At 39.2% G+C, this 21,621-nt stretch overlaps 1 protein-coding gene across 18 annotated transcripts in view; it reads left to right on the top strand.

Annotated features, from left to right (window-relative positions):
* RBFOX1 (RNA binding fox-1 homolog 1) overlaps window positions 1–21,621 on the top strand; it is a 2,554,959-nt gene that overhangs the window by 2,425,624 nt on the left and 107,714 nt on the right. For 5 of the 18 annotated variants that reach the window (XM_075069303.1, XM_032795033.2, XM_032795032.2 and 2 more), the window contains exon 8: window positions 12,612–12,692. The exons of the other annotated variants lie outside the window; for them this stretch is intronic. In XM_075069303.1, coding sequence (XP_074925404.1) covers window positions 12,612–12,692 — 81 coding nt within the window. The remainder of the gene's footprint in view (window positions 1–12,611; window positions 12,693–21,621) is intronic. 18 annotated transcript variants of the gene reach the window in all.

The following is a 21,621-nucleotide window of genomic DNA, read 5'->3' as shown; positions in this document are numbered from 1 at the left end:
CTAAACAGTAGAAATAGTTCTATTGTAACTAGATGAAGAGATCGGAAGTATTGGTCTAATTTTCAAAGGTGCTGAGCACCTAAAAATTCCGTTAACTTAAATTGAGGAATTATGAGTTCTCAGCACTTCTGAAAATCTGTGTGTGTGTGGTACAAACACATACACACTGTCAAGTTCAGCTGTAGTAAAGTTTCTATGCAGGAAAATTGCAGCTGTTGAAATGCTGCTAGCTCCATTCCCTTTCACTTTCTCACACGCTTTCAGAACCTATTTTCAAACTTGGAATGATTTGGTGGCAGTATGTGAATAGGATGTGAGAGGATTTACACTAGACTAACAAAGGATGCATCATGTACTTCTCGCATGAGTTATTGATGACCTCATGAGATATAAGAGGTCATCAAAAACAAACAAATATAAAGTCTGTACACAGTCAGCTCATGGTATATTCTGGTTTATGAGATAGTTGAGTTTTTACTGGTGAAATGTTTTCTTATTGGCTACAGTTGAGAGAATGGTTGGGGCTGATTAAATCAATTTGTTATTTATTATTTGAAATTTCAGTTTTCCTGTAATTCTTCTTTATCATGAGAGAATGTATGATGGAAATGGCTTACACTGCATGTAAGATGTGGTTGCAGTATTTTGTGTTCTGTGGCGCGCATACCAATGAAGTAAGAGACATACTGCGTCTTTGCTTTTATGCCAGCACCACTTTCCCACAACCTAACAGTGTCGAGGCCTAGCCCAAATTCATAGGCATAAATGAGGTGTGATGGCATGATATCAATGACATGCTTGCCACATAGCCACTTTTGTGCAGTACACCATTGCTGCTATTATTATTTTTATTTCTATTATGGAAACACCTAGAGCCTGAGATTGTGCCAGGTCCTGTACACACAACAAAAATTGTACAGTTTTAGTATGTGTCTAAAAAGAGAGAACAGAGGAGGAGTGATGGACATGGTACAAGTGATGTTTTGTATAACAACTATCAGTGTCAGCTCACTTGTTGCCTATCCATTGTCAAGTAGATATTACAATGGAGGTGAGTTTTAAGGGGGATAATGTAGTGGTTTCACTAATTTTTACAAGGAACTTCTCCCATGTATAGCATAAAGAGCAGGAGGAGAGAAAGCGCAAAAGTGATTGAGGCAATAATGAACAAGAGCATGATGGAGACCAACATCACTGGCAGAGAAGAGATGGGGGAAAGGTCATGGTCTCAATAGCGTAGTAGCGTTGATAGACCTCAGGAAGCACCTTAGCGGTCACAAATAATTATTTTATATTGGATTATTACAAAATTACTCTACATGGGGATATACCGTGGGATCAGTTAGAAACTACAGTTGGTGCAGAAGTTGTCTTCTTAAAAGCTACAAGGAATATATAAAGTTGGCTGTTTCATCATCAACTGAACTGGCTTCATATTAGCTTCCAGCAGTAATATTAGGTCTTGATTTTGATTTATAAAACACTACAGTACTTGGCTTGTCCTGTGACTACCTGTTGGCCCCCTTTTCTTCCCTCATTCCACTGTAATTCTTGGACTAAAAGCTCCTATGTTTAACTGATTGGGATAAGGTTCTCGGTGGAGTCCTCAACTCTCTAATTTTCTCACCAAGAGAAGGCTGACTGAGGTTTTTCTGTCCTTAAGGCAAGGATAGTCTCTGGACTCAAGTGTTTGCTTTCAGATGGTGCAGTGGAGATGGGTAATTTTGGGGTGATGTCACTTTTTTCTCTTTAGAAAAGAACTAGAAAAAACTTTTTTTAATGTAATGTCTTCACCTGAGACATGATGAGGCATGAGTTATAAATCTAAAAAATACATTTAATTCTGTTTAGAGAAGGATCCTAATTATCTGATGTAGAAAACATGCAAAAGGTACTCTGTTGTTGCACAGGCAATATATTTTCAACCCTATTAAAGCCCAGGGCATGCCACATTATACATATATTAATAACCAAGAGCTAGATTTTGTAACCCTTACTTGTTTAAGTGAGCACTTAATGTGAGTCCTACAAATGGGATTTCTTGTCTAAGTACTGGTAATTGTTCACCCAAGTCAGTAAGGATTGCACAAACTAGCATATAATGTTGTTGCACAACAGTAGCCTTTCTGTTAGATGTTTCTCGCCCACATTTGTGGAGTGTGGCATGTTTGAAATAATCCATGCTGAACAATAATTTCACATTATCCATTGGGGGTGTGTCAGTTAGGAACAAACAAAATGCTGTTCACCGCCAGAAAGAGCAGCAGTGCAATGCACCTTCAAAAAAGAAAATCAGTAGGGAGCTTGTCTTTTTTCAAGACAGAATGAGTCACTGTGAATGGAGAAAAACGCTAATGAGGATTAAGCACCAGACATGGGGCTAGCTATTGGTGGAACTCCATGTTTCTCAAGTGCAGAACTACAGATACTTCCTAAAGCAGGTCACAAACAAAAATCAAACAGCAAATTTTAGTAGTTCTGATGCCCTGTGGATAGAGATCTACCCACATAATTTGTTTAAGATATTTATTTTTCCGTACAGAAGTAAGCATGTAGGCCTAAATAAAGGGAAGAGTATTTTTTTTAAAAAAAATGTTGTATATCAAGTCAAAAAAATGTATAATTATCTTGTGTTTGAATTTTTTTTTTTACTGCATAATTGTCACAGGGCTGGCCCTTTAAGGGTGTCAAAGGCCCAGCTTACACTGACAAGCTCTGCTGAAGGGAATGAGCCAACCTAGGTCCATCTGTGAACAGTTAACAGCCTAACTAGCTAGAAGGCAGTTAAGTAAGGCACACCTGGGCCTAATCATAAGTTTAGGAGAGCTCACTTAAAAAAAGTTCCTGTGGAGAAAGGATGCTCAAGAGGAAGGGAGCCTGAACTAGGTAAAAGCTCTACAGGCAGAGAGGCCTGAAGAGACTCTGAACCAGCAGGAAAGAGACTACAAAAGCTTTCCATGTAGGGATGCCTGGGAGATGCCCTGAATAAACATGGGAAAGACTAAAGAGCTCTTGATGCAGTAGAGAAGCCTGGGGTCTTATAGCAGAAGGAGCTGGTGCTGAAACCTAAAGACTTTTTTGTTGTAGGACTGAAGTAAGAGCCTTTAAACCCATGTACAAGTACACCTTTTAGAAAACTTTATTAAAGAGAGATATATACTGCTGCTAAGTAGAGTCTTTGGCTTCTCTTTTACCAGGCTGTTTAAGTCAGCTCATAGTTAACTCATAAAAGGGCAGAAACTGAGGCAGGCCATAGCAGTGCTTGTTCAGCTACAAGGGAGTGCTCAGGAGGTGATGGTGCCCTTTTATAATAACAGTTCAGTGATTAAATGTTCTCTATTTTTAAGTTTAAATTGAAGGTTGTTTTAGAAGGAAACCATAATAGATTAGAGTTAGTAAAGAATTACTGATGTGCTGTTTTCAGTACTTCCCAGACTGCTTCCAGGACAGCAGCTGAGCCTTTATGACTTTCTTCAGTCATTTTGCATGCTCCCTGCACTGTCTCCAGTGATATATACCCAGGCTTTTTCCAATAGTTTTTTTTGTCCTCTTCAGTACATTGGGGCTCACACTGATTGTTGCTCAGCTCCAGGCTACTTAATCCTTAATGATAGACTGATGCTTCTCTCAAGAGAACCTGAAATGCTGGTGGATGATGTGGGGAAAAAAAAGCAACAATTAAACCAAACTTGTGGAGATATTTAAGGGCTATCACTGTGGTGCCCAATGTCTTACAGGATTAGGACTTTGAAAAGCTGGTGAGCGAGGAAGCTGATTCATCCTTTACAGAGTTGAGGGGCAGAACCTCAGCTGATATATTTTGTCATATTTCCATTGACATAATGGAACTATGAAAATTTATACCAACTGAAGATCTGCCCATGGTTGTTTTATGGCTCTTTGATTTTTCACAGCATTTTACTGGTATATCCTGGAGCAAACCTGACTTTCTAGTGTCCTACATCAGGTATGACTACCAGAATAAAAGGGGAAAACTGAGAGTGTAAGAATAATAATTCCTGCCATGTACACAGAGATAAAAATGGTGAGTAGACTGTATTGAGAAAGGACAAACAGCAGGAGGAAATTTGACATATTGAAACAGAGGGAAATGGTGATCATGGAATTCATGTAAACTTTAGAACTTTCAGATTGGCACTACTGATTAAAATAAAAAGGTTGCGATAGAAGTGTTTTAGGACACAACTATTCTATTCAGCTTTTGTTCACTTTCTGATGGTTTGCCTGCATAGTTTAATAGAAATTATGTACTTAACGTTGTAAACAGATATCTAGCAGCTACAGCAATAATGTACTCTATCTAGGTAACTCAATAGAATGAATGAATAATAAATAAGGTTTTGATTTGCCTCTCTTGCTGCAGGTATATGTGAATTTCATCTCTTTGTGATGATAGGGGGTAGCTGTGCCCCATAGGAAATTCAATTTTTGGGTGCAGTTGTAACCCAAACACCTCCTGGGTGTGGTGCTCTGTCTTATCTAGTGGCACCGAGATCACTTGGAGAGCAAGATTAATGAATCTGCCCTACAGCCTTAGCTAGGGGCCGAATGGCTTTTAGCTCATGCAGTAGAGCAGGGGTTGGCAACCTTTCAGAAGTGGTGTGCCGAGTCTTCATTTATTCATTCTAATTTAAGGTTTTGCATGCCAGTAATACATTTCAATGTCTTTAGAAGGTCTCTTTCTATGAGTCTATAATATATAACTAAAGATTGTTTTATGTAAAGTAAACAAGGTGTTAAAAATGTTTAAGAAGCTTCATTTAAAATTAAATTAAAATGCAGAGCTGCCCAGACTGGTGGCCAGTACCCAGACAGTGTGAGTGCCACTGAAAATCAGCTCATGTGCCAACTTCGGCACGCTTGCTGTCGAGGCATGCGAGCAGTTGAGGCTCATGCATTTAGCTCCAGAGGTTCCCAGGTTCGATCCCACCCACTGACGGGTCTGTCAGTTTTACAAAGTCACTCGGGTAATTTGAAAAGAATCTGCAGATAGATAACATCAGTATCTACTGCTGTACTCCAGATTTTGTTTTTTCCTACAGCAAGTATGGAGAAGTACAAGGGAATACTTAGCTATTCATGTGAGGTAAAAAATTTTTTTTTAAATGGCCTTGTATGAGGAATCTATTAGAAATACTCATAATTGAAAACCGTTAGTTTTCAAAGGGGAGGCCAAGGAGGCAAGATAACAGTTACAAAATGTGTGCTGATAGTGAAGGAAGTAACAAATGAGATAAGTTAGATAGAAAGCAAGACAGTTTTAATTTAGTTTGTGGGCCAAACATAATATGTTGCTTTCTCCTTTTTGACTGCCTGCATACGTCTTCAAGGTAATCTTAAAGTTGAATACATTCATTACTGTCTGTGGGTTGTTTTCTACAGTGATAACACGGCATCATTATTTGTATTACAAAAAAAAATCTTCCAATAAGTTAAAGGAATTTCTGGCCTGAACTACACTGGGAACATTTCCTCAAATTTTAACCAGTTTTTAAAAAAGGTTCAGCTAAATTTATCTTAAAACCATTTGCAAATGTAGAGTTGAAAATGCTGTTGAAACTGGTTCAGTAAAAATGGTTTACACTGCCTGGAGCCTGGTCTACACCAGAACTCCAACTGGGTATAACATTGTTTTAGCTGAACTGTTATAAAACCAGATACAATTTGGTGGAAAGTTTCCCTAATATTGACCAGGCTTCTGTGGGTTAAGTTCATGATACGTCTGAACTTTTAATAAAAAGCCATTTTTGAGTTATTTGAGCTATTTAAAAACAATCTCCTGAAAAATGCTTTGCTTGTTCAAAACACTTCAGAAAAATATTCATATCTCAAGAACAGCAAGAATTGATTTTTCCAACTATAAAATAACGAAACAAACCCCTTAGTACTGTGCAGAAACTCAAGAAATTTTAGCCCAAAGAGTAGGATTTTTCTTAGAAAAAAAACTATAACAACCTGAACAGAGGGTTTTATAATGGAAATGCTTTCTTAATCATAGGTTGCTTGTGAAGATATGCAGGAGGACAGATATGAACTTGGCATGGTTTTTGGCATTGGAAATAATGTTCTCATCATACCACATGATCCTCTTAGAGTCCAAGAAGTAGTGCAGAATTAGGTTGGGATGTAGTTAGGCAAAATATATGCATCAGTGACATCTGTTGGAATAGACTAGCTAAACTATTACTGATCAGACCACACTACTTCCTGCCCTACTATGACACTGGCAGCCTGGTTAGCTAAGTTTTCTTGTGGCCACTGATCTGTCTTATGGACCTTCTGGTGAACCCTCTGATGGGAAACACAGAGCATATAAAATATCCTCTAAAAATTCTTAGCCTAATTGAGTTCCATTCCTGAGTCTGTTTGCCTGCCTGTGGACCTAAGTGGTTGGACTCAGTGGAGGTTGTCCAGCTATACTGAAAAAAGAACATGAGACATTCTATATGGATTTAATCAGGCTGCAACTTTATTATTAGATGTCTGGAACTACCTGGCAGATAAAAGTGTATAGTGCAGGCAACTCCATGTTCGTTCAGATAACTACCCGGGGTTTCCACCAGCTCTCCTTCATTTTCCATCCATCTCCCCCAGCCAACCCATGGCGTGGATGTTACAATCCACACCACCTTGTAGGAGAGTTAATGTTGGGCTATAAGGAAGGGGGGTTGGTTCCCTGCTAAACAATCATTGGACTTTCAAACTCCCTCCTTCTCTGTTCTATTTCTGTAACCAGCATCTCCTTTTAAAGTTCTTTACCAAGCTCTGTATCTGGTCACTGGATGCCTTTCCTATGGAGTACCTGCACTGGATATCTGCCACAAGGAGGTGCCAAGCAATTAGCATGGTTACCTCTCCCACCCAGTTGAGTTCCTAGACATCTCCCAGTGGCCTTTTTTATAGTGACCAAGAACATGTCAGCCTCCAAGTCTGACAGATGAACCCCATCCCCGCAAAAGTACTTGGTTGCACCTTGCACTATGCCAGGATCGTTGAGGAAACCAGCAGCTGGGTTGCCAATGACCATGAACCGAAGCACCTGCCCTTCTGAGATAGGACATATTGGTGACCAGCATTACATATCCTGAAATTGGAAGAACTCATTAAAACTTCCTTCATAGCTCAGCCATGTGCCCAGAGTCAAAGATCTCTGAGCCACTGTCAACAGCCTACACCCAGGCTCTGTAGCATTAGCAGCATCCGCTCAGGTTCATCACTAGCTTGTGGTGCAAGCAGGACCGGCACTAGGGTTTCTGGCGCCCTAGGCGCCGGGACATTTCGCTGCCCTGCGCGCAGGTCTCGTGGCTCTGGCGGAGCTGCCGCAGGCATGCCTGCGGCAGGTCCACCGGAACGCGTGGCTCCTGACCGGGGGGGGGGCGCCCCTGGCTGCCGGGTCGCTGCGGCGGCTCCCTGACCCGGGCGGGGCCCGGGCTGCTGGGCTGCGGCGGTGCTCCTGACCCCAGGGGGAGGCGCGCTGGGCTGCGGCGGCGGCGGCTCCCTGACCCGGGGGCGGGGGCGCCGGCTGCGGGTCGCTGGGCGGCTCCCGACCCGGGGGCGGGGGCGCCCTGGGCTGCCGGGTCCGGCGTGGCTCCCTGACCCTGGGGAGGAGGGGGCTCCTGGCTGCGGCAGCGGCTCCCTGACGCGGGGGGCGCCCTGGGCTGCCGGGTTGGCGCGCGGCGGCGGCACGTGACCCGAGGGACACCTTGGGCTGCCGGCTGCAGGCAGCTGCTGCCGCCGGCAGCTCAGCCCCTCCACCAGCAGCGGCTGCAACCATTTAAAAAAATTTTGGAGGGCGCCGCTTTTTGGCGCCCCCAAATCTTGGTGCCCTAGGCAACCGCCTAGTTGGCCTAAATGGTTGCACCGGCCCTGGGTGCAAGCCCCCGAAATCTGTCAAGCTGAAAACGAGACAAGCCATCTGCTATGCCATTATCCAGCCCGGACAAGTGCTTTGAAGAAAAACAAATGTTAAGGCTTAAACTTTGTAGCACAAATGCCCTCACTACCTTCATGACCCTGTGTGATCTGGAAGTTTGGCGATTGATAACACGTACCAATGCCATGTTGTTGCACCAGGAGCACACCTTTCCAACTCAGGTTCCTAAATAAGCACTGCAACTAAAATGGGAAAAAATTCCAGGAAAGTCATATCACATACTACCCCATTTTGTGTCCAGATAGCAGGCCATTTCTGAGCACATCACCTGCCTTGGTAAAACAGGTCAAAGCCTCTTGAAACATCCAAATGGATTTTCAAACCCACTTCTAATAACCATTCCTCCCTCCATAACAACACCTCATTAAATTGACTAAAAAACTGTTCCCACACCTTAAGTCTTCCTTCATCTCTCTAGTAACTGGTATATAATGATGTGACCTTGCTATTCCTGCTGTTGCCACTGCAAGCCGCACTGCCCCAGGGCAACAACCCTGCAGGCAAAATTCAGGTAGCCTATCGTATACTGCAGGTCTCATAGTGTGAGTTTCTTGACTCCTATAGTTCTCCTGAGCAATTCCAATAGCTCCCAAAGCTTATACAGAGGAAGCCACGATATGCACGCCCTTGTGACCAGCTTGATCCTTAGGTAGGTCAGTGTAGTGGAAGGGCCCTCTGCCCATGGATCTCAGTGATTGGACTCAACAGAGGGTATCTCCTTATGATGTAGTGTGCTCCCCAATAGTCATTTGCTTTCTATGTGCAAATGTGGTAGTTGCCCAGATGAAAGAGACACAAAAAATGCAGACTTCAGGTTGCTGTATATGAAAAACTGGCAGCAAATTCACTGAAAGTGGAAGAAAGTGTAGCATTAAAATAAACCTTTGCGTGAATGTACTATTTTTGTTTTATGTCCAATACTTGCACAGTATTTTTCAAAGAACAGTTTTACACAGAAAAGATATTTTGAGAGCTATTTTTAGAATCTGCTTTCTTATAAAAAGAAATAGAAAATCAAGGTGCCTTTATTAGGTTCTACTAGGATTTAGTGTTCTGGAGGAAATGCGGGATTTTATTCCATTGGGATTTTGTAAATTGCCTCCAATACACTGAAGTTTTCCCCCAGGAATTTACTGTAAAATAATTAAATATTCTCTTATATATGTTTTTTGCAATTTAAGTAGTTTTAATGTCAAAAGGAGACACTTCAAGAATCTTGAGCCCTCATTTGAGTTAATCCTAATAAAACTGTAATATCTGTCAAAGGAAATCTGGTAATACTAACTTGGATACTTTACTTAAATTTATATGTTAGCTGAAATGCTAAACTTTAAAAATAAAATTAGATAAGTGCAATTTAGTAACGTAAATGAAGCAGGCACCTTCTTTTTTTTAAGAGAAATGTAGCAATGTAACTAAATTCGTATAGTTGTACAAAGTGAAAACAAGAGACTCTTCATCTGTATGAGTGCTGCTAACAGTGATAAAAAAATATTTAATCATGGACAACTTAGAAGAGGTAAGGTGTTGACTGGAAAATCTTTGATATTCTCTGATAAAAACAGAATCAAGGTAATTTAGACATTTATAGATGGGAGAGCTAATAGATTATATAGGATGGGATCCAAATATCAAAATTTTGTAGAAGAAAATGAAAGGGATGATTTCATGATTATAAATATTTTAATTTAAAAAAGTAAATCTTCTGTCTTGTATTTCTAATACTAGCTAAGGTTATTAAGACACAGATAATTTCAATATGTAATACAATTTCCTGTGTGTATGTTCATTTATTTTTTGCATTTTGCTCACTTTGGACAAGATGAAAAGATGAATCAATTTCATTTTTCTTTATCGTTCCTAGACAATTTTGTTTTCAGGTTCTTCCAGTAGCACAATATTGCAATAGCCAAGTTGCAAACACCAGTTTGACATATCCATATTCAAGAGAGCACTTAAGTACATGTGTAAATCCAATTGACTTAAGTGCTACCCTAAATAGGGATACCTTGCTTAATTGTGGCCCTTTGCGGGAATATTTATTTGTTTAAAAACAGTTTACACTTGTTTTGTTTGTTTGTTTTTTAATTCATTTTATATTTTATATTTTAGTTGGTCTTTGTTTTTATAAGCTTGTTTTTACAAAATCTAAGTTTTGGGCCAAATTTGACTTTATCCCATCCCTTTAAGACTTGTGATTGGTGAATTACAAAAGGCAAGGATGGGCAATTCTGACAAATATACAAAAGTTGTGTTACTTAACTGAGTCCCATGAGCTGGGAAAGTTACAGTGATAATAGGTTCTCTCATGAGATTTCCAGTGCTTCCTGGTTTTTGCTAAGTTGACTATACCACAAGGATTGGTTTTTTTTTTCTCACAATATTCCAAGTATTTCTGCTTCCTATCATAACTGGAACCAATAATTAGAGGTGGTTAGTAGTTAAAAAATAAGTTTAAAAAAAGGATTTGGTCTGCTCTTGACTTTAGGTTTGGAATACCTCTTAATTGTTCAGGGGTATCCAAATTCTACATAGGAAACCTATCTAGAATTTTCTTTTAGTGGGAATTAATCCATAATAATTAGATTTAGCCTTTGAAAAGTCTGTATACACAGAACACTGTCTGACACACACAACCTTGGCAGAGTTCCTCCTCTATCTGGACATTCCCCAGGCAGTTGTGATTAGGGACTACTTCATGGGGCCCCATGTACGAGCTGGGACCCTGAGGTCAAACTGGCTAGCTCCTGGGACTAGTGCTGACCCCTCAGACCCCTCCATAGCCAACACCCTCCCCCGCTCCATGGCTTAAGCACTCTCTTCCAGAACTCCAGCCATGTGTGTGCTCTGGATTTACAGTTTAACACTTGAGGGGTGCATAATAGTGAAAGCAAACAGACACTCAGGCTTTGCACAGGATTCTTAACACATTTTATTCTTTACTTAGCAGCACAAGAGAGACACTGCACTAGACAAAATAATAAACCCACCTGTATCCATTTTCCTTGTCCCTGTTTCCTCTGGAGAGTTCTGTGTGCTTAGGCAGAGTCCCAGGAGCCATTTCTTCCGAATCATGGAGCCTTTCTAGGTCAGCTAGCTTTCTCTGATTTTTTCTGGTTCCCCAGTTAAACCATGAAAGCATGCCTGTGTTTTCTGCCCAAACTTCCAGTCTTGCTCTGCCAATATCTGGTTTCTTTGTTCTGCTGGTGGTGATTTTCCACTCTATGCTTCATCAGCTCTCTGCAGAGAAATTTGGTCAAACTATTTCCTTACTCAGGTGAATTCCTTAGTATACCCATTGTTCAGTCAGAGCATGATCATTAAGGTTAGTGACTCTTCATTGACCTCGGTCTGGAAGACCCTGTCAGCCAGTGGATTCCAGGTCATATAAAGGCATTCCATGATAAAATTACTCCATCAAAACAATTGCATGACATTAACCAGAATTGCTAAGTTTAAAGACAGGTTCCCCAACTTGTCACTCACACTCTTGTCCAAAATTGGTCTTGATGAACTCAGTGGGGTTGCATGGGTTATAAATCAATGCAGAAATTGGCCTAATGTATTTTAGTTTTTAAAGTGAATTCAGTTATTATGAAGGCACAGAATTCACAATACTAAAAGCCTGAAGTATCTACAATATCTACAAAATTGATGTAGCAGAGGCCATATGTCCTTGTACTACTCCTATACTGGGCCTTATTCCTGACATGGATTGATCCTTTCAGGAGGTGAAAGGATAGTTTTCTTCATGTCTAATCAATATTCAGTCCCTCATATAAGATTGCCCAGGCAGATCTAGAGGTAGAAATGTAAAACTAGGCAGAGCGCTGACTCAGTTTTCCCCAAATCAAAGAATAAAGTAAGAACCTAGCTGAATATTTGCCCAAAACAAAGTATTTAGTTAACTTTTTTCCATTAACCTTTTAGAATTTCTGCCTTTTGTGTACCTGTGCACTTCCTGGATCCAGCTGATATACTTGATATACCACTGCAAGAAGTTATTCTCATATATTTCTGACCCAGGCAATACCAAAAGTGCAGGAAACTTAATAAGAGGTAGTTATGTTCTGTTCTCAGTCATGCCAGTGTCAATCCGAGTGAATCTTTGGAGTCAATGGAACTACTTTGAATTTACACTGGTATGCCCGAGATCAAATCTGTTCCATAATTAGTACTTATGAGATTTTCAGCTTGATTTATCTGCTGTGTTTGTTCAAGCAGCCTCTCTTTTCAGGAAAGGTGGTGTGGGTGGTTGCATTGCCTAAGCTAAAAGAAGGGCTAATTAGGCAGCCTCTGCTTTAGAAATACAGGGGAAAGAGACTGAGAGAGAGCAGCTGCAATAAAGCACAGGAGCATAACTGCTTGAGGGGCCATCATGCACGGAATGCACACAGCCTGCACCAGCCTCCTAATATAAAAATGGATATTTATATTTTGGGGGAGGGGAAATCTGTGTTTTTATTTTTTAATATAAGATTTTAAATGTTCATTGGAACTCTTTCTGTTTTGAAGTCAAAGGGCAAAAGGTGCCCCTGCTTCACTGTACCTCCACAGTGTCACAGCTTTATTTTCGTTTTGGGATAAAAATACAGGTTTTAGTTTGAGTGTTCCAAAACCAAATACCTCTCTCTCTCTCTCTCTCTCTCTCTCATAGGCAGGGTGCTGCTGTGCCAGGCAAACCAGGAGGGATCTCCCGTGTACAGTGCCCCCAGTTCACTAGTATACACATCCACAAGTAAGCCCGTGTTACGGCTCTATTTTTGTTTTGTGGCAAAAGCCAATAAATGTGAATTAAGCCCCTAGTAGTTGTTGTTAAGGTAAATGTGATATTTATAACATGTTTAAGTAATTCTACAGGTAATTCAGCAACTTATTCGTTATTTACATCATCACTATTGTAAATAGAAAATATTATACTATTCTACTATACTGGTCAAAACCTCTGTAGTGAAACTAATATTTGGAGTCCATTACTGATGGACACACTAATATTTTTGACAAAGTAAAATANGCTCTGGATTTACAGTTTAACACTTGAGGGGTGCATAATAGTGAAAGCAAACAGACACTCAGGCTTTGCACAGGATTCTTAACACATTTTATTCTTTACTTAGCAGCACAAGAGAGACACTGCACTAGACAAAATAATAAACCCACCTGTATCCATTTTCCTTGTCACTGTTTCCTCTGGAGAGTTCTGTGTGCTTAGGCAGAGTCCCAGGAGCCATTTCTTCCGAATCATGGAGCCTTTCTAGGTCAGCTAGCTTTCTCTGATTTTTTCTGGTTCCCCAGTTAAACCATGAAAGCATGCCTGTGTTTTCTGCCCAAACTTCCAGTCTTGCTCTGCCAATATCTGGTTTCTTTGTTCTGCTGGTGGTGATTTTCCACTCTATGCTTCATCAGCTCTCTGCAGAGAAATTTGGTCAAACTATTTCCTTACTCAGGTGAATTCCTTAGTATACCCATTGTTCAGTCAGAGCATGATCATTAAGGTTAGTGACTCTTCATTGACCTCGGTCTGGAAGACCCTGTCAGCCAGTGGATTCCAGGTCATATAAAGGCATTCCATGATAAAATTACTCCATCAAAACAATTGCAAGACATTAACCAGAATTGCTAAGTTTAAAGACAGGTTCCCCAACTTGTCACTCACACTCTTGTCCAAAATTGGTCTTGATGAACTCAGTGGGGTTGCATGGGTTATAAATCAATGCAGAAATTGGCCTAATGTATTTTAGTTTTTAAAGTGAATTCAGTTATTATGAAGGCACAGAATTCACAATACTAAAAGCCTGAAGTATCTACAATATCTACAAAATTGATGTAGCAGAGGCCATATGTCCTTGTACTACTCCTATACTGGGCCTTATTCCTGACATGGATTGATCCTTTCAGGAGGTGAAAGGATAGTTTTCTTCATGTCTAATCAATATTCAGTCCCTCATATAAGATTGCCCAGGCAGATCTAGAGGTAGAAATGTAAAACTAGGCAGAGCGCTGACTCAGTTTTCCCCAAATCAAAGAATAAAGTAAGAACCTAGCTGAATATTTGCCCAAAACAAAGTATTTAGTTAACTTTTTTCCATTAACCTTTTAGAATTTCTGCCTTTTGTGTACCTGTGCACTTCCTGGATCCAGCTGATATACTTGATATACCACTGCAAGAAGTTATTCTCATATATTTCTGACCCAGGCAATACCAAAAGTGCAGGAAACTTAATAAGAGGTAGTTATGTTCTGTTCTCAGTCATGCCAGTGTCAATCCGAGTGAATCTTTGGAGTCAATGGAACTACTTTGAATTTACACTGGTATGCCCGAGATCAAATCTGTTCCATAATTAGTACTTATGAGATTTTCAGCTTGATTTATCTGCTGTGTTTGTTCAAGCAGCCTCTCTTTTCAGGAAAGGTGGTGTGGGTGGTTGCATTGCCTAAGCTAAAAGAAGGGCTAATTAGGCAGCCTCTGCTTTAGAAATACAGGGGAAAGAGACTGAGAGAGAGCAGCTGCAATAAAGCACAGGAGCATAACTGCTTGAGGGGCCATCATGCACGGAATGCACACAGCCTGCACCAGCCTCCAAATATAAAAATGGATATTTATATTTTGGGGGAGGGGAAATCTGTGTTTTTATTTTTTAATATAAGATTTTAAATGTTCATTGGAACTCTTTCTGTTTTGAAGTCAAAGGGCAAAAGGTGCCCCTGCTTCACTGTACCTCCACAGTGTCACAGCTTTATTTTCGTTTTGGGATAAAAATACAGGTTTTAGTTTGAGTGTTCCAAAACCAAATACCTCTCTCTCTCTCTCTCTCTCTCTCTCTCTCATAGGCAGGGTGCTGCTGTGCCAGGCAAACCAGGAGGGATCTCCCGTGTACAGTGCCCCCAGTTCACTAGTATACACATCCACAAGTAAGCCCGTGTTACGGCTCTATTTTTGTTTTGTGGCAAAAGCCAATAAATGTGAATTAAGCCCCTAGTAGTTGTTGTTAAGGTAAATGTGATATTTATAACATGTTTAAGTAATTCTACAGGTAATTCAGCAACTTATTCGTTATTTACATCATCACTATTGTAAATAGAAAATATTATACTATTCTACTATACTGGTCAAAACCTCTGTAGTGAAACTAATATTTGGAGTCCATTACTGATGGACACACTAATATTTTTGACAAAGTAAAATATTTTCTTTTTTTAATCTGAAATAAGCAAGAAATCATGAATCTTGTACCCTGCCACCACTTGTTTGTGTCAGGATTGGCCTTAGAAATGGAATCTTCCTTTCAGTTGTCTGGGGTGGGGTGAAAAGTATGAAAGCCACCGACAATAAAAGAGAGGCTGTGTGCAAATGGATACTGAATATATAAACAACTGGCCCAATAAAAATAGTTATGCATTGTGCTGTCCTCCATTTTTCTGCACATGCATCTGTAATGGAAATGTCTAGAAATCCTGTAAAATCCTATACAGAAGTGAAAATAATTCTGACAATACTGTGTCTCGTGATGATGAAGATAATGATATCAGTTCTGAATATGATCTGGGTGAAAAAAGGACCTAATGAGAGCAGCAGTAATAATATTGATTATTTACATTGGTGCTACTGCCAAAATGTTCATGGAAAATAAAACCACCACCACCATCTAGTGAAATGAACCTTAAAATATCAAATGTATGATTACAAAGTCAACAGAAACTCCTGCTTGTTCTGGTAGACCAGATTTCTCTTCATCTGACTGGCCACAACATGGTGAGCAGTAGCATCTTCCGTATATTCCTCGCTAGTGAGGTCTCCCTATGGAAGATGCTTAACCTTAGCTGTTCGGGGTCATTTTTGTTAGATGGTGTTTATTGCAAAAATGCAAATGGAGGAGTAACTATTCTGGACACCAAAGCTGCAACAAGGCATCTTTATTGTAATAAATCAAATGCAATGTTTAGCATGGCTTTTTAAAATTATATACTTATTTCCAGTGCTGATTGGCAGAATATCAAAGTTTTCTCTCAGAAAACGGTGGTAGGTGGGGAGGGGAGTTGAGTTGCTGCATCATCACAATTGTGCCGCTGTTTTGTCACTGGCAGTGAACAACACTATCACTATTGCTGCTGTTGCTACTACTGCTCCAGAAATATGTACAGTACCCCCTAAGCAAGTCCTTACCAATGAATGATAAAGTAATTTAGTGTATATGACGTATTGCAAAATAGAGACAAATAGTCCAGAAATCATCTAACCACGCTACTTTTATACTGGAAAATATCTAATGCTGTTTTTCCCAAGCAGAATTTTTTCCAACGATGTTATGCCTTGTGTGATGTTAGAGATGTGAAAGAGCTACGAAGTCAACTACTCTGTTTCCCTGGTATTAGAAGATTATCCCCTTCAGTAGATTACTAGTGTTTTATCCCATTTTGTTTTAAATGTCCCAAGCAAGTGGGCCACATTCATCAGGGAACTATCCACTACCTAATTCATCTCACTGTTAGAAGTTCTCCTGTGATTCATTCCTGATATTCCCTTTCTTAATTTTTGCCCCCAAAACTCCAACATATTCCACCCTAAATAAATCCTCTCTGTGCTTGGTATTTATATCTTTCAGTTATTTGCAGTGTTAGTAAATTCTAAATTAGTTATTGCATGGCCAAACTAAGCTCCGTTTTTAGCTCTCAAAAATAAATATCTCCAAATTAACTCACTCAGGAGAGATGTGTCTTGGAAAGATGGTATTCTAACAAACTCCCCCTTGTTTTCAATTCGGTTAGATAAGCAAGATACCAGACCTTTCCCACTTTCCTCCCACTGGCCGGTCTTCAACATAAACCTTCAGAAAAGAGATTGCAACTAATTATTTCAGTACAAATCACTATTATTTTTCAGAATCTCCATGCCTGCATGTCACCATATTTGCTTCCCTGTTAGTAGTGTTAACAGAACATAGTTTTCCTTACTGGATTATAATTGCAGTGCTGTTAAAATTATATTATTTTAATTACTATTGTTGTTGCAGTACTTGAAATTTGTTGCTTATTTCTGGTAAGCTTTTCTAATAAGGAGAAATAACACACCTTCATTTGTATTGAGTCCTATATTAAAAAAATAAAATACGTAAAATGTAAATTTAATCTCCAGTACATTACTTTAATGTGTATTTATTTTGGTCAGCAACTCCTGTCCTTCTAATCTGGTCCAAATCTATAAAATACTTTCCTGAAAAGAGAATAGACACATCAGTGTTAACCTTAAAGAGGCTAACAATTATATTACTGTCATTCTATGTAGACAGCAGCATTACAATCCGCATCTTTCAATAATCTTTAAGACTCGTGATTTGATCACCCTGTGCTGCTATTTGTTACTATTCTTATAAATGGGTAATATTTCAGGATAAATTACAATGATTTTATCCCCCTTAAAATAGTGGAAGTTGAAATTTTGTTATCATATTAAACACTGAAGGGGGACAATCATCTGAGATTTTCAAAGATGCCATGGAGAATTGGACATGGTTAATTTTAGTGGAAGTTGGGAATCCATTTCCTTTGGGCACTTTGTAAAATCTCAGGTTCCATCTCTAGAAATGTTGTTGTCTTTAAATTTGCCTTTTTGAATTTAAACCTACTTATTTACCTTTGCATTTAGCTATCACAAAAGACTGAAAAGAAAAATGGTGGTGAAATGCCATTCTCTGAATTTGGTTATATTTATTCTCCATTTGGTCACTTTGTGAGCTAACTTGTACCAAGAGGCAGTACTTCTTAGGCTGGAGCAGTCCCACAGGGAAGAATGAGACTTTTGAGTCACATTCTCCCTCCTAGTGTGCCCAGTGCTCCCAGGAAGCATCCTTCCAATGGTGTAACTACACTGATGGGTGTAAAGGGGGAAGGAATCAAGACTTCCCCCTGGTTATTCCTGCCCACTTGTGCAACGTACTGCAAATCAGTCTGCGGAACCTGCTTCTCCTGCGCGTAGGAAGTGATGTATAGCACAACTGCAGAAAGGAATAAAAGGGGGCTACCTTATAGCTCCTTTACTCCTATAGGTTAGAGTACAGGATGGGCCGAAAGCTAAATCTTTTTTAGAGTATATAATCTTGATGTGAATAATTTGTAATAGAAATAACATACATCCATATCCTAATTTGATCATGTATGCAAACAAAATGGAATCTGGCCCAATCTCCTCTGCTGGGGATTCCCCCAGCATAGGAGAATCCCTGTCAGGAGTACAGTTGTCATAGTTGGCTTCTACACTACCCTCCAGTACCAACCCAGCACAGGACGTGAATAAGGGGCAAGAGGAGAAGTAGCCTGAGTGCAGCCATGGAGGATCCCTTGCCGTGATTAGAGCAGTCAAAAGATTGCTGCAGCCTAGACTGAGACCAAGCAGAGAATCAGGGAACCATATTGAGCTTCTCTGTGGTGCACAGCCTCGTGGCAGCACTGACAGGAACTTGGTGCAGCAGAGAATTTGGCCCTTTGTGACTAATATATTTGAGTCCCTCTTCCTCTCATTCCTCCCCACTTTAGAAGATTAGTGTTTCCAGAAGAGACTTTCATCTCCTTAAAAAGCTTCTACATAATGGAAAATGAGATGCAGAAGCTGGAGTCTCTCTTTAATCACCAAATACTAGAGCTGCTCAACGAGCGGAACTGCCTCAAGTTTGGACCCTAGGAGAGTATCTGATCTTTTGATAACACTGTAGAGAAAAGTGCCTAAGGTAGCCTATAATTGACAGCTGTGTTATTTGTTCCTCATAGACTCTACTATTAGAACTGGGCAAATACTGTAAAAAAAATGCAAATATTCATTTGAATTATAAATGAATTCATGCCTCTCTTCCCCATTATTTCTAATGAGGAAGCTGCTCCATTAGCCCTATTGCTAAAACAGATTTATATTATGTTTAAAATGTGCAAAAATATATTGGATATTTTTAGCACTTGTGTAATCCCCAAGTTTAGTGGAGGATTATTCTAAAAAGCTCAAAATTGTCCTAATGCAGGATAAGATTTAGCCAAGTACACTTATATATGCACGTGCACAGACACACACTCTGAAAGTGAAGGCTCCAATTTTATCCTATATACTTTGATATTTTAAACATAAAAGTAATAAGTTAAAAAAAGAAATTGCCACCATATTTACTTTGTTAAAATGCATGTAGTTTCATTGAGTTAAAGCATAATCATCATGATCTACAACATCAGCATTAAGAGCTCAACAGTCGTCGCCAAATAAAAGGGACAACGACGATCCCAATCCATAGTTACAAATTCCAGAAGCTACCTTTAACTGCATGCAGATGTGGCTGGTATATCATCCTGTGCAACTACCTATCTATCACAGGGAATGAAGGTACTAAGCACCATTGTTTCAGGAGCAAGTCCAGCATCCCTTTCATTGGAGTTGGTGAACTTTCCACCATATCTATGACCCTTCCACAAGAAATCTCTGGTATTATTGATGACTTTCACAGATATATTTTTGTGTGTGTTCTTTGCACAGATCATAAAAAATGAGGTAGTCGGTACACAAGATACGGAAGTGTTAAAATGTTTGTTCAAGACAAGGAACTGCATATTGCAAGTGCTCAGTCTTTAGTACAGGTTTCACTGTGTAGTGAATGCAATAGAATAAGTTGCACATGGAAGCCAAAACACAGGGGAGAGGGTGGGAAAACAGTCAGTCTACAGAAAGAAGCAGCAGCTACCAACAGGAAACATTTGTACTCCAGGGAGCAGCCAACTGACATAACCACTGCATTTACTAAAATTGGCCTGTTAGCTGGGTTGCTGTAGCAAAGATCCCATCCGATAACAGGGGGTGGGATTTTTGAAAGAGCTCAGAGTTGGCCAAACTCTACTTCCATGGAAGACAATCGGAGATAAGTCATTGACTTCAAAGGAAGCAAAGTTGGACCAAAGCTGAGTGATTTTGAAAATCCAACCCAAAAGCTATAAAGCATTAAGCTTTGTGGTAGTTTCATGTGCATACATAGGAATATCTGGCCAAATTGTGACCTTTGATGTGCATGTGCAGTTCTTGTATTTTCAGCAGGAGCTCTGTACATGCACAAGAGGAGAGTTAGGACTGAAGAGATGGTATATACCACATACCTGGATCTGTAGCCACTGAATACCAGACATCCTCTATATTTATCATATGAATGGTAAATACTATATGCTCTTAACTAGAGTGTGTATCTAGGAATACCAGGAGCTCCCTTCCACTTGTTTTGCACTCCCATAAGATAGTTTTGCCATTGACTTCAATGAGAGCAGAACTGGGGACACTATCTCTGTTATATAACATATACTGAATATTGAAATTTTTTCATCATCTATAAACAAGCTTAAGGGCTCCAAAACGCATGTGCCAATTTTCATTTTTGATTAAAAAAATCTTTAACGAAGTGACAGACTTAAAAGAAGCAAAATGTTATCAAAATGCAAAAATAATCTATTCATTTATTCTATTTTATCATACTCAAGGGCATTTGAAGTTGGCAGCGTATTTTTTAATTGATACGTTGATTGCAGTTTTGTGTGGAGTAGTGTTGTGGAATTCAGCAAAAATGATTTAGGTGGTACAAATGCTTATAAATCAGACCCACGTTGTTCTTGTTCTTTACGTAATTGTCTGATAAAACTTCCATCAGTTTCTGTAATTAAACTAATGGTCTAAATGAATTTCCAGATCACTAGTTATTCATTCCAATATAGAAAATGTCATTACATTGAGTTCAATTAATAGAAAGTTTACAGCCCATTGTGTCACTAAAATGGGATTCTTCTATTTTCGCTGTTTTAATTATGAAAATTCTTTTTTTCCTAACTTTATTTTCCCCATTTGTGGATTACTTCATTGTTCATTCTTTGTTCGGAATAAAATAAACAGTGTTTAACATTTAATATTAAAACCTTTAGTGCCCAAAACTCTTAAAGTCCCTGTTCTTAATATAAATATAGATGGTGTTTTTTCAAATTTGTACCTTGTTAGCTTTTTTTTAAAAAAGCAAAATTCAATCAATGCCAAACCTACAATCCCATGATATGCCCCAAAACATCTTATTTGTCTTGATCCTTCTTTCACAGAAATACATATGACAGATAAGCAGTCACGAGAGGATACTTTTGTTTTGTGTCAGACAGATATTAAAACAATAAACTATGTTGCCCTGGGATTTTAGATTACAAGAAACCAGAAAACAACAAGGCAAAGATGAGATGTTTTTGAAAGGTGGGAAGGCGTTTGTTTCAAGAAATTCCCCGGAAACCTTTGGTCCTATGATATTGTTGACAGGAGATATATTTAATGCTTAGTTTTCTTAAGTGGATTTTGAAAATGCCTTCCACTACTTTAAAATGTGTCTTGGTGCATTATTCTAAGTTATTCATCAGATTTCAGTAAAGGGAGAAAATCCTAAATTAAAGTCTAAAAAATAAATCAGGTTATAAAAAGCTTCAGTACTGGTGATTTTGTTTTGTTTTTGCATTACTCTATTAAAGTGATGTACCATGTCTTTTTTATGTTTTATAGAAACATTTTTATTACATTATGTATATCTATCTATCTGCCTATCTATCTATCTAATCTATTTTTTCTTCACAGAGGCTTTATTGTGAATAGTAAGCGGAGAATCATTAAAACTGGAAACCGCAGG

This window comes from Chelonoidis abingdonii, chromosome 9 (assembly GCF_003597395.2).
Source record: "Chelonoidis abingdonii isolate Lonesome George chromosome 9, CheloAbing_2.0, whole genome shotgun sequence".
NCBI lineage: Eukaryota > Metazoa > Chordata > Testudines > Testudinidae > Chelonoidis > Chelonoidis abingdonii.
Note: the sequence above shows the minus strand (reverse complement) of the source record. Positions and strands in the feature narration are given on the sequence as shown.